Source organism: Salmo trutta, chromosome 17, assembly GCF_901001165.1.
Source record: "Salmo trutta chromosome 17, fSalTru1.1, whole genome shotgun sequence".
Classification (NCBI taxonomy): domain Eukaryota; kingdom Metazoa; phylum Chordata; class Actinopteri; order Salmoniformes; family Salmonidae; genus Salmo; species Salmo trutta.
Window position 1 is genome coordinate 25,782,153 of NC_042973.1, and position 15,583 is coordinate 25,797,735.

Genomic DNA, 15,583 nt, shown 5'->3' on the forward strand with positions numbered 1-15,583 from the left:
GTAGCCACCCTTTGCCTTTGACAGCTTTGCACAATCTTGGCATTCTCTCAACCAGCTTCACCTGAAATGCTTTTCCAACAGTCTTGAAGGAGTTCCCACATATGCTAAGCACTTGTTGGCTGCTTTTCCTTCACTCTGCGGTCCAACTCATCCCAAACCATCTCAATTGGGTTGAGCTTGGGTGATCATGGAGGCCAGGTTATCTGATGCAGCACTCCATCACTCTCCTCCTTGGTCAAATAGCCCTTTCACAGCCTGGAAGTGTGTTTTGGGTCATTGTCATCTTGAAAAACAAATGATAGTCCCACTAAATGCAAACCAGATGGGATGGCGTATTCCTGCAGAATGCTGTGGTAGCCATGCTAGTTGAGCATGCCTTGAATTCTAAATAAATCACTGACAGTGTCACCAGCAAAGCACCCCCACACCATCACACATCCCCCTCCATGCTTCACGGTGGGAACCACACATGCAGAGATCATTTGTTCACCTACTCCATGTCTCACAAAGACACGGCAGTGTGAACCAAAAATATCCAATTTGGACTCATCAGACTAAAGGACAGATTTCCACCAGTCTAATGTCCATTGCTCGTGTTTCTTGGCCCAAGCAAGTCTCTTCTTATTGGTGTTCTTTAGTAGGGACTTCTATGCAGCAATTCGACCATGAAGGCCTGATTCACGCAGTCTCCTCTCAACAGTTGATGTTGAGATGTCTGTTACTTGAACTCTGTGAGGTGCAATCTGAGGGGCAGTTAATTGCCGATTTCTGAGGCTGGTAACTTTATATGAACTTATACTCTGCAGCAGAGGTAACTCTGGGTCTTCTCTTCCTGTGGCGGTCCTCATGAGAGCCAGTTTCATGATAGTGCTTGCTGGTTTTTGCACCTGCACTTGAAGAAACTTTCAAAGTTCTTAATTTTCCAGAATGACTGACCTTCATGTCTTAAAGTAATGATGGACTGTCGTTTCTCTTCGCTTATTTGAGCTGTTCTTGACATAATATGGACTTGGTCTTTTACCAAATAGGGCTATCTTCTGTATACCACCCCTACCTTGTCACAACACAACTGATTGGCTCAAACGCATTAAGGAAAGAAATTCCACAAATTTACTTTTAAGAAGGGACACCTGTTAATTGAAATGTATTCCACATGACTACCTCATAAAGCTGGTTGAAAGAATGCCAAGAGCATGCAAAGCTATCATCAAGGCAAAGGGTGGCTACTTTGAAGAATCTCAAATATAAAATATATTTTAATTTGTTTTACACTTTTTTGGTCACTAAATGTTTCCATGTGTGTTATTTCATAGTTTTGATGTCTTCAATATTATTCTACAATGTAGAAAATATAAAAAATAAAAAACCCTTGAATGAGTAGGTGTGGCTAACCTTTTGACAGGTACTGTATATAGTGAACTCCTACACATTGTAAATATGAAAATAGAATACAGTAATTTCAGAACATGTCAATAACAGACTGGGAAGAATTTAAGTTTGCGATCTCTCCCTATCTGCAAGCATGACCAATGGCATAACAACTTACTGATATGTAAATTTAACCAACCAATAGGAATACACAAACAAAATACAGATTTCTGCAGTGTCAAGTGAAAACATAACCAACCCTGTTACACAGACAATAGAATAATATTTACATTTTTAGTTCCAATACTCATTTACAGTATATACAACCATTTGGCAGCGAGAAGTGTATGTACTATACTGCATATACAACCATTTGGTCACTGTCATAAGGCAGGAAGTGCCAAATGAACCACCATATCCCTAAACACTCACAACAGACTACAGGCAGGGATTAGTATGCATTGAAGCCCTAAATCATTCAGGATTTCTCACAAAATGTCCAGGCATCTACTATCCAGAAATCCAAAGAGGGAGGACTTCCCGTGACAGAGAGGCAAGTCTAATACTCAGGGTAAATTCAGCACCAGTGTGCCCCCTGCTGGAAGAGTTGATAATTCAGTTAGCCACTGCTAGGCCCTCTGGGACAAGGGAGGCAAAGAAGGCTTTGAAAAAGATCCAGGCAGTCCAAACGATGGACACCCTGTGTGGAGGCACCAGCACTGCAGTCAGGGGGTGTGGTTCATCAAGCTCAGCCTCCGCCCCAGCCCCCTCTTCTTCTGCAGGGTCCTCCGTCTGAGAGAAGAGGAGAAACTGTTAGCCCCACCGCCAGAGTTAAGATATAAACACACTAACTCTGTATTTATTCAACACTGTTACTGAAACGCTATATGCTGTGTGATGAATGTTACTACATAAGGGCAGTAGCTAAATGCCTTGTTATAAAGCCATCTGCTTTCCACCGCCAGAGAGAACGTGTCTTACAGGTGGAACTGGGTTCCTGTCCTGGTGGTTCTGGATGACGTCGGGGACCTGGTTGTTGGGACCTCTGACCAGGGGCCTTCTTCTGAAGGGGAACCAGCCTGCTGTGTGCCTGAGAGGAAGACAACAGGGATTAATAAAGTAGATCTGCATGATTTTTCTTAAACTGTGTGTTTATTACACAGTCATAGCATACAGTCAAAGTACACAGGATACATGTTATTTGTGAGTACATCTTATTCACGTGGTGGTGAATTTCATGTTATTAATGGTTAAGAACAGGTTGTGCAAAAAAAATAAAAGACGCAGTACCAACTCACTGATATGATAATAATGGAAACTCCGTTTACATTCCCAGGACCAGTCCAACTAACAGATAATGAACATTTTCTTCTTATCCTTTTGTTCTATTCTGGTTAGAGACAGTTTGCGCTGTTCTGTGAAGGGCGTAGTACACAGCGTTGTACAAGATCTTCAGTTTCTTGGCAATTTGTCGCATGGAATAGCCATAATGTCTCAGAACAAGAATAGACTGACGAGTTTCAGAAGAAAGTTCTTTGTTTCTGGCCATTTTGAGCCTGTAATCGAACCCACAAATGCTGATGCTCCAGATACTCAACTAGTCTAAATAAGGACAGTTTTATTGCTTCTTTAAATCAGAACAATAGTTTTCAGCTGTGCTAACATTACTGCAAAAGGGTTTTCTAATGATAAATTAGCCTTTAAAATGATAAACTTGGATTAGTTAACAACTTGCCGCTGGAACACAGGAGAGATGGTTGCTGATAATGGGCCTCTGTACGCCTATATACCGTTTCCAGCTACAATAGTCATTTACAACATTAACAATGTCTAGAATGTATTTCTGATCAATTTGATGTTATTTTAAAATGGACAAGTTTTAAAAATGTTCTTTCAAAAACAAGGGCATTTCTAAGTGACCCCAAACTTTTGAACGGTAGTGTAAGAACAAACAAACAGCCACATAAAACAGCAAACTCACAGGTACATAAGGAGGAGGCTGCTCATGACCAGGACGAAGCGGCTCAGGCTGGAGTAGAAGTAGACGATGCTGAGGAAGACACCCAGACGTGCAGCCGTGTACACCCAGTCAAGCCAATCACGATCGATATCCTCCTCATCTTCCATCACAGGTCCGCCCTGGGCGTTCATCCGCAGGTTCTGATTGGCTGCTCCCGGGTTGATGAAGGCGGCGTCCTGTGCATTCTGATTGGCTGGCAGGGCTGCTGGGATAGCGGCTTGGTGGGGTGCGACAGGCAGGGATGGGCCGGCGGCTGGGGCAAAGGGGACAGAGGCTGCTGCTGCTGCGTAGGCTGCATGGCTTTGGGACAAAAGACAGACAAGCAAAACACACTTCAAGTATTTTCCCTGCTTAACCCTTGCCTACAATTTCCGTGCCCCCGCAAAAATCGAATTAACATAATGCAAAAATCCCCCCAAAAATGTGTCTTTAAGCTAAAGATATGTTTTTTTTTTTGCATGGGCTGCTTCTCAATCCACCCCATCTGCCGATATCACCCTAGACTGGTGTTTGTCAGACCATGAGACATCCCGAAAATCGTTCTTCTCAAGAAAATGTTCGTAGCGTCAGCACAGTTTGGCCTACAAACTATTCTATTGAAAGATGAGACTCTCACGAAAACGACAGTTCTAAAGACACCCACAAGCTTCACAAGACTCATCTGAAGTTGGTACAGCCTCTTCTGCCAACTTCTGTCTGTAGCCTCCAAACGGTTTGGGCTACAGACTAATATGACATCTCAGTGGAAAGCTGACTCATACGAACACGATGGTGTTCTGAGTTTTGCTTTAGGACGCCCACAAGCCTCACAAGACTCGCCTGAAGGTCCCCGGTACCAGTTTTTAAAAAGTGAATAGAAGTATCAGTCAAAAGTTTGGACACACCTACTTATTCAAGGGTTTTTCTTGATTTTTAATATTTTCTACATTGTAGAATAATAGTGAAGACATCAAAACCATGAACACATATGGAATCAGATGTTCAACAAATCTAAATATATTTATATATTCTTCAAAGCAGCCATTTGCCTTGACAGCTTTGCACACTCTTGGCATTCTCTCAGCCAGCTTCATGATGAATGATTTCCCAACAGTCTTGAAGGAGTTCCCACATATGCTGAGCACTTGTTGGTTTTTCCTTCACTCTGTGGTCCAACTCATCCCAAACCATCTCAATTGGGTTGAGGTCGGGTGATTGTGGAGGCCAGGTCATCTGATGCAGCACTCCATCACTCTCCTTCTTGGTCAAATAGCCCTTACACAGCCTGGAGGTGTGTTGGGTCATTGTCCTGTTGAAAAACAAATGATAGTCCCACTAAGCGCAAACCAGATGGGAGTGCGTATCGCTGCAGAATGCTGTGGTAGCCATGCCGGTTAAGTGTGCCTTGAATTCTAAATAAATCACAGACAGTGTCACAAAGCACCCCCACATCTCCTCCTACATGCTTCATGGTGGGAACCACACATGCAGAGATCATCCGTTCACCTACTCTGCATCTCACAAAGACACGGCGGTTGGAACCAAAAATCTTAAATTCAGACTCATCATACCAAAGGACAGACTTCCACCAGTCTAATGTCCATTTCTCATGTTTCTTGGCCCAAGCAAGTCTCTTCTTATTATTATTGGTGTTCTTTAGAGTGGTATCTTTGCAGCAATTTGACCATGAAGGCCTGATTCACACAGTCTCCTCTGAAAAGTTGAAGTTGAGATGTGTCTGTTACTTGAACTCTGTGAAGCAGAGTGGCTGCAATCTGAAGTGCAGTTAACTCTAATGAACTGATCCTCTGTAGCAGAGGTAACTCTGGGTCTTCTCTTCCTTTGGCAGTCCTCATGAGAGCCAGTTGCATCATAGCGCTTGATGGTTTTTGCGACTGCACTTGAAAAAACGTTCAATGTTCATGAAATTTTCCAGATTGACTGACCATCATGTCTTAAAGTAATGCTGGACTGTCGTTTCTCTTTGCTTATTTGAGCTGTTCTTGCCATAATTTGGACTTGCTCTTTTACCAAATAGGGCTATCTTCCAGGTGACTACATCATGAAGCTGGTTGAGAGAATGTCAAGAGTGTGCAAAGCTGTCTTTTTTAAAATTTTACCTTTATTTTACTAGGCAAGTCAGTTAAGAACAAATTCTTATTTTCAATGACGGCCTAGGAACAGTGGGTTAACTGCCTTGTTCAGGGGAAGAGCGACAGATTATTACCTTGTCAGCTCAGGGATTCGATCTCGCAACCTTTCGGTTACTAGTCCAACGCTCTAACCAGTAGGCTACCTACCTGCCGTCATCAAGGCAAAGGGTGGCTACTTTGAAGAATCTCAAATATATTTTGATTTGTTTAAAACTTTTTAGGTTACTATCCCTGTGGCTCAGTTGGTAGAGCATGGTGTTTGCAATGGTGTTTGCAACGCCAGGGTTGTGGGTTCGATTCCCACGGGAGGCCAGTACGAGAAAAAAAAAATGTATGAAATGAATTGAAATGTATGCATTCACTACTGTAAGTCGCTCTGGATAAGAGCGTCTGCTAAATGACTAAAATGTAAAAAAAAAATGTACATGATTCCATATATGTTACTTCATAGCTTTGATGTCTTCACTATTATTCTACAATGTAGAAAATTGTTAATAATAAAGAAAAACCCTTGAATGTGTAGGTGTGTCCAAACTTTTAACTGGTACTGTACATAGTTTAGTGCCTAAAATATGGGGATAAATACATAAGAAGAAATAAGAAATATATGATCAGGAAGTTATATATATATATATATATATATATATATATATATAACTTCCTGATCTTTCTTATCTCTCTCAGATATAGGACAGACACTTCAAAACAAACTTCCTTTTACATTTTTTGGGGGACTGTTATTTCATGTAGTGAATCTGTTTTTCAATGCGTTTCTACTGGCTAATAGCAGTAATGCCAAATTCAATGTTCCTTCGAATCATTTTTGTATATATTTTTTGATAACTTAATGGGTCTTAAAATTCAAAATCAAACAGCTAAATAATCCTTGGTATGACCATCTTAAAACACTTCCATATGTTAGCTTATTATTTATTTATTTTTGGATCAGAAAACTTGTGGGGCCAAATAAAACCACCCACGGGCCAAATTCGGCCCGCAAGTTTGGGCACCCTGCTCTAGAGGGTTAATAATATGCTATGGCAGAACAGTAGGAAGTCACATAACTAAATGTGATAAAATGCTTGTGATTGAATACTTACTACTGCATGTAGTACTGGCGAGCATACATGTGCTGCAGCCAGAGAAGCTGTTGAGGGCTGTAGAGGGAGTAAGTGGGGAAGGTTGGGTTTGTCATCTCTGCTGCCACTAGCCTATAAACACAGGATAATAGCAGTGTGAATTACATGTCATGTCAGACTGAAGGATAGATCAATGTATTGCATATAATCTCTCCAAGCAATATAACTTTTCATAAAGCAACACAAGTAATAGATACAGTTCTAATACCACCAGCCTTATGCAAAGAATGCACCAGTCTTGTTAACTCACGTTGTAGTGCCAGGCCATGCAGCTGCTGGTGGGGTGTGAGAGGGGGCAGGGGGCCTGCGCTGTCTCAGTTCTGGTTCACTGGGCATAGATGGGGCTGGGGAGGCACCCTCTGGGTTCTGTCTGGTAGGCATGGCCGAGGTTTGTGCCTCTTGCTGCTCTGATTCCCTGACCTGAATCAAAAGTGAGAAATGGTGTTACACCACAGGTGTGGACATCAGCGGATGCTCCTCAGAGGAGGACCATCCTCAGTGAATTTCTGAAAAATAAAAAGTATTGAAAAAATATATATTTGTCTAGGAAAGATTTTTTCCTCTGTTCACAGATAGCTGATGTGTTGTGCACTTAAGTCCACGAGCGAAGGGAAAAGGTGAGAGGAGGAGAGCGTGTTGATGCGAGAAGGAACACAAGGAGCAAAGTGATCATGCTGTTGGTATGTGGCTACTATGAAAGTGAACTGTGTTTGCGTGTGATCAGGGGTGTTTTCTTTCCACCAATTCTGATGAAAACCTTAAACGGAAGCAAACGTAACGGGGATAAACATATCTGAATTTGTCCAAAAGAAACTCTCGTTTGCAACTGTTGGACTAATGATTACACCCTAGAAAAGCTAGATGCAGGAAAGTGTGTGCAAGTTGGTATTGAATGTGTCACTGTCTGTCACCTTGACTATTCAAACATTTCTCTTGACCTGTGTGCACCTACATTGTTAACCTTCATTCATAGGATAGGTTGTAGCAACTTCATGATGGGTGTAGGGAAAATGTAAGTATGATGTAGTAGTCTAAAGCTATCAATGTTACATTAAGCTGGGTGAATGGAATATGAATGACAGAATATGAATGACAGTCATCCAATATGCTGAAATAAGGCCATGCTCATTAAAAAAAAAATACCATCCTCCCTCATCTTAAAGATACTGACAAAGTGACAACAGAAACCATCACAGTAGACTAGAGGATTCAAAATGACATTTTGACAGTATCTTGCTTGTCCTTTGTTTTCAATTGTTCTAATGTGAAAGATACTTGGTCCTGGTTCCTTAAACTGCACTTGAATATGTATTGTATGATTGTTTGCATACCATTCCCAATCTGAAAAAAGCTTTTTACAAAATGGATCCCTCACAGACATGTCTAGACCCATTTGGCACTAAAATACAGGAATATACTCACACAAAGTTATGCGAAACCCCCAACCTAGCTATCTTTAGATCTAGCTGCATAGCTATAAGCTGCAGTAAAGTTTCAGAGATGCAAAGTTATGGTCTCCGGAGAATCCTAATGAGAGCAGTTGTGCACCTGTCTCCTGCTACCCACTGAGCTGGGACTCCTCTTTCCAGAGAACAGAACAGACTCCACTGACGCATTCTCAACCACTGAATGGGGGAATAATTGAGACGATTTTGGCTGATAGGGCGTTTTGGCTTATCAAATGATTCCTTATCAACTGTGTGAGGTGGCTTTTTCCTAAGCTGAATCTCTGGCTTTGACTGTCCTTTGTCAGCTCCGGGAGCTCCCAATTATAGCTACTAGTTAATATTCATGAGGTGTGCATGGTTTCTAAAGAACGAGGGAATCACTGGCACAGCAGAACTAAAAAGTTTCATCATGGTTTGGCACAGTATCTTGGGGAGCAACAACTGAGGCATTGTTGACTGATGCTATTTATTGAGTAGATTTAAAAAAGCTTCACCTAGGACTACATCATAACCTTCACATAGAATCCAGTGTCACAGTTTGAGATAGGGTTCCATATGGGGTACTTTACCTTTGGTCTTGCTCCTAGCGGACCTATAGGCTGAGTCCTTACTGCACACACCAGGTGCACAGTGGGTGTTAGGTCCGTCTGTGAAGACATATACATACATGATAAGATACACCAGACAACATAAACCACAGTAATATACATTACATCCATTCTTGGCACTGGACATAGAGGGACAACCTTTTGAATAAAAAAATTAACAACAAAAAATGGCTATTGAAAAATCCTGTAAGAAAAGTAGTGAACTGAGTGATCAACATCTTCTGATCTGAAGTTTAGAAAAGGGGTTATGAGGGGCTTATAATAGGCTTGAACTCCAGGGTTGTCAAAGTCCAGTTTTCAGTCGGTTTTGTTCAATAATAATGATTCTAGTATTGTGATTAATTAACAAAACAGATGAAATATTCAAACTGTTCTGCACAGTTTTAAGTCACGGCAGTAATACTAAAACAACTAAGACATGTTTCGCAATTATCTGAGTTCAGGTATTTGTGTGGGCTGACTGAATCCCTGATCTAGGTACATTATATTGAATCAGTAACAATATATTTTTGACAGATGATGCCTGCAATCTGACCAGATGCTTGAAACATAACTCAGTATATAGATAAAGTTCTGAGAATATGTCTAATTGTTAGATAGATGAACAAGCACAAACACGTACGTACCTTTCTGAAAATCTCTCTTACATGCAGGTGGTCTGGGAGCAGCTTGCCAGAGTAAATTAGTCTCTGATCACTTTCAGCCTGTGGGGAAAAGGGGGACAGATGTCAACACAAGACACACACTAACATCAACCACGATTAATAAACACAACTATGCATAGCCTAGCTAGCTAACTTAGCTATTTGGCTTGAATGATTGTTATTGACAGTAGCTAGCGTCACATTAGCTGACAAGCTTCCTTGACCTATATAACTTGGCAAGGACTTGCTAGCTTGCTCTGGTAACGTTAGCTAGCGAAGTTAACTATTACATTCACTCACCGGGTTGTTTGGGTACATTCTCGACAAATGTGTCTTCAACTCTTTCACTGTCCAGTCCATGTCAACTCCTTCAATCGTTTGATCCCCGTGGGCTTGATTAGGTGTTTTTATCACAAGCTTGATCGTTTTTTGTCTAAGAAAACCAGTATTGTCCATGTTTATTTTTTTGTGACCTCTCCCAACGCGATTAAGTAGTAGCTACAATGTAGCCTCTTAGCTATCAAATAATAATATCAACGGAGTGAGTAACTACAGTATCTGGTCATCTGAAATGTCAGAGATACAAAGTAGCAATCAATTTCTTCACCCGAAAACTTTTTAGTTGAAATGAGGAAGTAGTTGACACCGCCTGTCGCGTTAAAAGGAGTGTTGTTTGGAAACACATTGTGGCTTGATGTGATTGGCTAAGCAAGGCTCGTGATCAAACGTGGAGGCTCGGGGAGCATGCTGTACTGCGCATGCTGTTCTGCGCATGCTGTGCAAAGATTATGATACCCGCTTCGAAGTTACAGTTCACCAAGTATGAGTTACGTCAGTCATATTTGAACATTTTGCCTTGGCCTGTCCAAGTTATTTTCCACATTCAAAAGACAGAAACATTTCATTAGATAATTGTGCTCTATACTATACTTATCAAACATTTTGTCGGTTCCGGTTGAACCAAAAATAACTTTATTTTGAAAGTTAGGCTTCTTAGAATGAACATCGAAACGAGCGTTATGATATTGGTGTTCTTTCAAGGGATTACACAATACAAGAAGCCTAGTTATCACTTTAATCTTTGTTAACAAATCGAACATTTTTATAAAAGCACAGGATTTTTTTTTTACTGACAATTACAAATACACAGTGGTGTTACACTTCAAAACAGTCTATCATCAAGCACACCATCAACAAATGTTATATTCTACCGCATAGTGATGATAATGACAACAATGCTTCTGCTACTGATGATGATGTTAAATGTATTCAGATGGCTAAGGAGTCTGCTGATGATAATGAAAGAAGTGAATTGTCATGACCAGAGCACTTCTACCAGAGAAAATTAGATGTATTATCACCAGGGCTATAACAATACTATTTTCCTTGGTTATTGGGTGATTTCATTAAACATAGTTAGAACAGGGATCACTGACATTAGAAGGTGAAGATATGCTCTTGGTTTCCCCTCACCATTAAGTGGGCGCGAGTCACGAGTCTCCAGCCAAGCCATGCACAGAGCACTGGGATATTGCCCTCTCCTTCCCACGGGCATGGTTCTGTCAATAAGCCCACTCTTGACACCCGTTCCAAATGGGAACTACAAATGTGGCTCATGAGCACAGTGCAACAGCACTATAACAACATCCTTCTTCAGACACCCACATACAGGTTGAAAAATCCCTGTTTGGGGTATCATCTCATGCAAGACCAAGGGAGTAATCAATCTCATCACCTGTTCATGTGGGAAAGTCTACGTAGGACAAACAAAAAGATAATTAAAACAACGCATAGCTGAACACCGCAGCTCAATCATGTATAAGAACATTGATTATCCAGTAGCAGCTCACTTTGTTGAAGCTAACCATCCCATCTCCTCCCTCAAATACACAGGCATTGAGCATGTTGCTCTACCAAGGAGAGGAGATAACATTGAGATCCTACTACTACAAAGGGAGGCTTACTGGATATCCTGTCTAAAAACATTGTCCCGAGTGGTCTGAATATTGACTTTGATCTCAGGCCCTTCTTATGAACAATTCTCTCTTTTATGAACCAGTCTTATAAATGGATATATTCTTTCTACAGCTTATCAGCGTACACCCAATATGTTCCCCCTGTTGATGATACACCCAATATGTTCCCCCTGTTGATGATACACCCAATATGTTCCCCCTGTTGATGATGCACCCAATATGTTCCCCCTGTTGATGATACACCCAATATGTTCCCCCTGTTGATGATACACCCAATATGTTCCCCCTGTTGATGATACACCCAATATGTCCCCCCTGTTGATGATGCACCCAATATGTTCCCCCTGTTGATGATGCACCCAATATGTTCCCCCTGTTGATGATACACCCAATATGTTCCCCCTGTTGATGATACACCCAATATGTTCCCCCTGTTGATGATACACCCAATATGTTCCCCCTGTTGATGATGTACCCAATATGTTCCCCCTGTTGATGATACACCCAATATGTTCCCCCTGTTGATGATACACCCAATATGTTCCCCCTGTTGATGATACACCCAATATGTCCCCCCTGTTGATGATGCACCCAATATGTTCCCCCTGTTGATGATGCACCCAATATGTTCCCCCTGTTGATGATACACCCAATATGTTCCCCCTGTTGATGATACACCCAATATGTTCCCCCTGTTGATGATGCACCCAATATGTTCCCCCTGTTGATGATGCACCCAATATGTTCCCCCTGTTGATGATACACCCAATATGTTCCCCCTGTTGATGATGCACCCAATATGTTCCCCCTGTTGATGATGTACCCAATATGTTCCCCCTGTTGATGATACACCCAATATGTTCCCCCTGTTGATGATACACCCAATATGTTCCCCCTGTTGATGATACACCCAATATGTTCCCCCTGTTGATGATACACCCAATATGTTCCCCCTGTTGATGATGCACCCAAGATGTTCCCCCTGTTGATGATACACCCAATATGTTCCCCCTGTTGATGATGCTTATTATGCATTATGGTTGAACCAAAAGATTACATGTACCAAAATGTTTTAATGAAATAAGAAACAATTAAATATATATGTGAAATTGAATTAAACAATAATGTATATTGATGCTAATATTATGTACAATATTTAATTGTTTCCATATTATAACAATAGCCTAATATATTATATATGCTATAACCTATAGTTTAACAGTTTCACTCAATTCATTCTAATTAACGTAATAATTATGACACACCCCTCACTATTTTCATTGGTTGCAGTAATTGCACTGTTTGTCTACAGAACCTGGTTCAAGCATTCATGACGTTACCTTGAAGAAGGCACAGTGATGCCGAAATGTTGGTGATTTACCCAATAAATTACTGGGAGTTTATATATAGAGTGCGACTCTATTTTTATAGCTCTGTCAATAAGAGAACATAGCTCAGTTATCACTCCAATATCCCTCTCACCTTTATGGGCTTTGTAATGGGATGGGGTGGGTTGAAGTCAATGAATGCAAGAAAGACATCTGGTTTGTAAATACAAAATATGTACATAACAATCATGGCTGCATCCCTTGAGTAATCTTGGAGAACCTCATTCAGACGAATCTGTTGAAAGGTCTGGAGCAAAAACACATATATGGAGGTACAGTAACCAGAGAACAATGATACTGTCAAAATTCCAAAACATGTATTCCACATCTAGCTATGCTACAATTGACATTTTGGCAATAGAGTGGTACTGCACTTTGGGCCCTCGAATCCCAGTTAATGATCTTATTTCTCTCCATCTCCTCACCAGACACCACCCAGGGAAAGTCCTGCTTCATCTGCTCAGCTGCATGCTTCTAGTCGGTGTTCAGCTTGTAGGTCCCTATCAGATCCTCAAACCTCCTCACACTTGTCAGCGAGGCAGATGGAAGTGTCTCAACAGAGCACTGACCTACATAAATTGTAAATCGATGTAGATGAAATTCATAGTGTTTAATCACTGTGCAACTGAACTCTTACATAAGAATAAGACAATACAGTGCTGAATAAGACACAATCATACAGTACAGAGTGAGTGACAGGGAACCATACTGTTCATGTTGTGGTCTTCCATTGATATCAGGCAGCACTTTGACGTCATGGAAACCAAGGCGGAACTTGCCGACGAGGGCCATGACTATAAATGGGACACAAAGGACATGCTCAGTTTAACTATTCAAAGGAGGGGAAAGGCAAAGGGCTATTCTGACAACATTACATAATGTCTCTACCGCCCAGTATGACCCTAAACATGCTACACTCACTCTTTCCTTTGCTCCTCCCTTCACTAGGATGTCTCCGCCCACAAAGACGAGAACCTCGCACCTTACCCAGCACTTGTTACGTGTGAGCAGGTAGGGAATTAGCAACGTCTCAACAGCCTTAACTTTTACCATTAACACATAACATTGACTCCTTTGCCTGATATGACCGTGACATAATTCTATCCTATGTTATCTTTCTGACTTGTGGTACTTGACATTTAACAACATTGTATGATTTATGACCCCACATTATCAGTTTGACTATGTTGTACATTTTGATATTTGTGCATGGGATTCACAACAAGAAACTCACCTCCATCATCCAACAGCCAGTACACATCAATGGTATTTTCCCCCTGCTTGGACTGAAACACAGTATGAGGCTGAGGCTCAGTCACCATGGCATCAGGGTCTACTGTAACTAAGACAACATCCTTCTGTCAATACTATAAAAAAAAATGAACGTCATAGACCACAAACGGTATACTCTGAATGTTATACATAAATAAAACATTTGCAGGGGTGCACACAGGTGTTGACACCCCTTTCTGGGCTTGCCTCAAACCAAGGGTTAACTCCCTCATCCGCAGCCCTCACACTTCATACTCAGGTCAAATGAGTCACTGAAACACAGCCACAAAGACACATTAAACTTCATTCTCACTAACACATCCATAAGGAACTCGTCTTTCTGATTTGACAGTGATTCACTCACTGTAGAATGCCAATGTAGCTGTCAATGCAGGATGGTCTGTCCTCCAACTCAATCATCAAGTTTGCAGACGACACTACAGTGGTAGGCTTGATGACCAACAACAACGAGACGGCCTACAGGGAGGAGGTGAGGGACCTCGGAGTGTGGTGTCAGGAAAATAACCTCACACTCAATGTCAACAAAACAAAGGAGATGATCATGGACTTCAGGAAACAGTAGAGGCAGCACCCCCCTATCCACATCGACGGGACAGTAGTGGAGAAGGTGGAAAGTTTTAAGTTCCTCGGCGTACACATCACGGACAACCTGAAATGATCCACCCACACAGACAGCGTGGTGAAGAAGGCGCAACAGTGCCTCTTCAACCTCAGGAGGCTGAAGAAATTTGGCTTGTCACCAAAAACACACACAAACTTTTACATATGCACAATCGAGAGCATCCTGTCGGGCTGTATCACAGCCTGGTACGGCAACTGCTCCGCACACAACCGCAAGGCTCTCCAGAGGGTAGTGAGGTCTGCACAATGCATCACCGGGGGCAAACTACCTGCCCTCCATGACACCTACAGCACCCAATGTCACAGGAAGGCCAAAAAGATCATCAAGGACAACAACCAGCCGAGCCACTGCCTGTTCACCCCGCTATCATCCAGAAGGCGAGGTCAGTACAGGTGCATCAAAGCTGGGACTGAGAGACTGAAAAACAGTTTCTATCTCAAGGCCATCAGACTGTTAAACAGCCATCACTAACATTGAGTGGCTGCTGCCAACATACTGACTCAAATCTCTAGCCACTTTAATAATTAAAAATTGTATGTAATAAATGTATCACTAGTCACTTTAAACAATGCTACTTTATATAATGTTTACATACCCTACATTACGCATCTCATATGTATATACTGTACTCTATATGCCGTTCGGCCATCACTCATCCATATATATGTACATATTCTTATTCATTCCTTTACACTTGTGTATTTAAGGTAGTTGTGAAATTGTTAGATTACTTGTTAGATATTACTGCATGGTCGGAACTAGAAGCACAAGCATTTCGCTACACTCGCATTAACATCTGCTAACCATGTGTATGTGTCACGTCCTGGCCAGCAGAGGGCGTAATTGTGTTAGTTTTGGTCAGGATGTGGCAGGGGTTTTGTGTGTTAAGTGTTGTGTTGGTGATTGGACTCCCAATTGAAGGCAGGTGTGTTGAGTTGCCTTTGA

The 15,583-nt window shown here is 41.6% G+C and overlaps 2 protein-coding genes across 2 annotated transcripts; both read right to left on the reverse strand.

The window, feature by feature from the left end:
* Window positions 1-1,537: 1,537 nt before the first annotated feature.
* Window positions 1,538-10,079, reverse strand: LOC115151938 (homocysteine-responsive endoplasmic reticulum-resident ubiquitin-like domain member 1 protein). Its single transcript, XM_029696299.1, has 8 exons — window positions 9,660-10,079; window positions 9,342-9,419; window positions 8,677-8,754; window positions 6,910-7,079; window positions 6,621-6,731; window positions 3,350-3,688; window positions 2,350-2,458; window positions 1,538-2,160 (listed from the first exon to the last, which is right to left on the reverse strand). Exons 1-8 carry the CDS (start codon window positions 9,813-9,815, stop codon window positions 1,984-1,986), a joined length of 1,218 nt encoding a protein of 405 aa, XP_029552159.1. The 5' UTR covers window positions 9,816-10,079; the 3' UTR covers window positions 1,538-1,983.
* A 670-nt stretch (window positions 10,080-10,749) lies between these two features.
* On the reverse strand, window positions 10,750-14,129 carry LOC115151340 (solute carrier family 12 member 3-like). The gene is made up of 5 exons (XM_029695258.1): window positions 13,947-14,129; window positions 13,641-13,752; window positions 13,396-13,517; window positions 12,903-13,051; window positions 10,750-10,918 (listed from the first exon to the last, which is right to left on the reverse strand). Exons 1-5 carry the CDS (start codon window positions 14,043-14,045, stop codon window positions 10,750-10,752), a joined length of 651 nt encoding a protein of 216 aa, XP_029551118.1. The 5' UTR covers window positions 14,046-14,129.
* Window positions 14,130-15,583: the final 1,454 nt, after the last annotated feature.

Bases quoted from the DNA above. Each gene is read 5' to 3' on its own strand.
- LOC115151938 (XM_029696299.1), bottom strand. From the start codon at position 9,815: ATGGACAATACTGGTTTTCTTAGACAAAAAACGATCAAGCTTGTGATA. The intron at 2,459-3,349 runs GTGAGTTTGCTG...TCTTCCTCTCAG, and splicing joins AGCCTCCTCCTTATGTACCT to GCACACAGCAGGCTGGTTCC. The intron at 2,161-2,349 runs GTAAGACACGTT...CTCTTCTCTCAG, and splicing joins ACAGGAACCCAGTTCCACCT to ACGGAGGACCCTGCAGAAGA.
- LOC115151340 (XM_029695258.1), bottom strand. From the start codon at position 14,045: ATGGTGACTGAGCCTCAGCCTCATACTGTGTTTCAGTCCAAGCAGGGG. The intron at 13,518-13,640 runs GTGTAGCATGTT...TCCCATTTATAG, and splicing joins AGGAGCAAAGGAAAGAGTGA to TCATGGCCCTCGTCGGCAAG. The intron at 13,052-13,395 runs GTGTCTTATTCA...TAGCATAGCTAG, and splicing joins TCACTCTGTACTGTATGATT to ATGTGGAATACATGTTTTGG.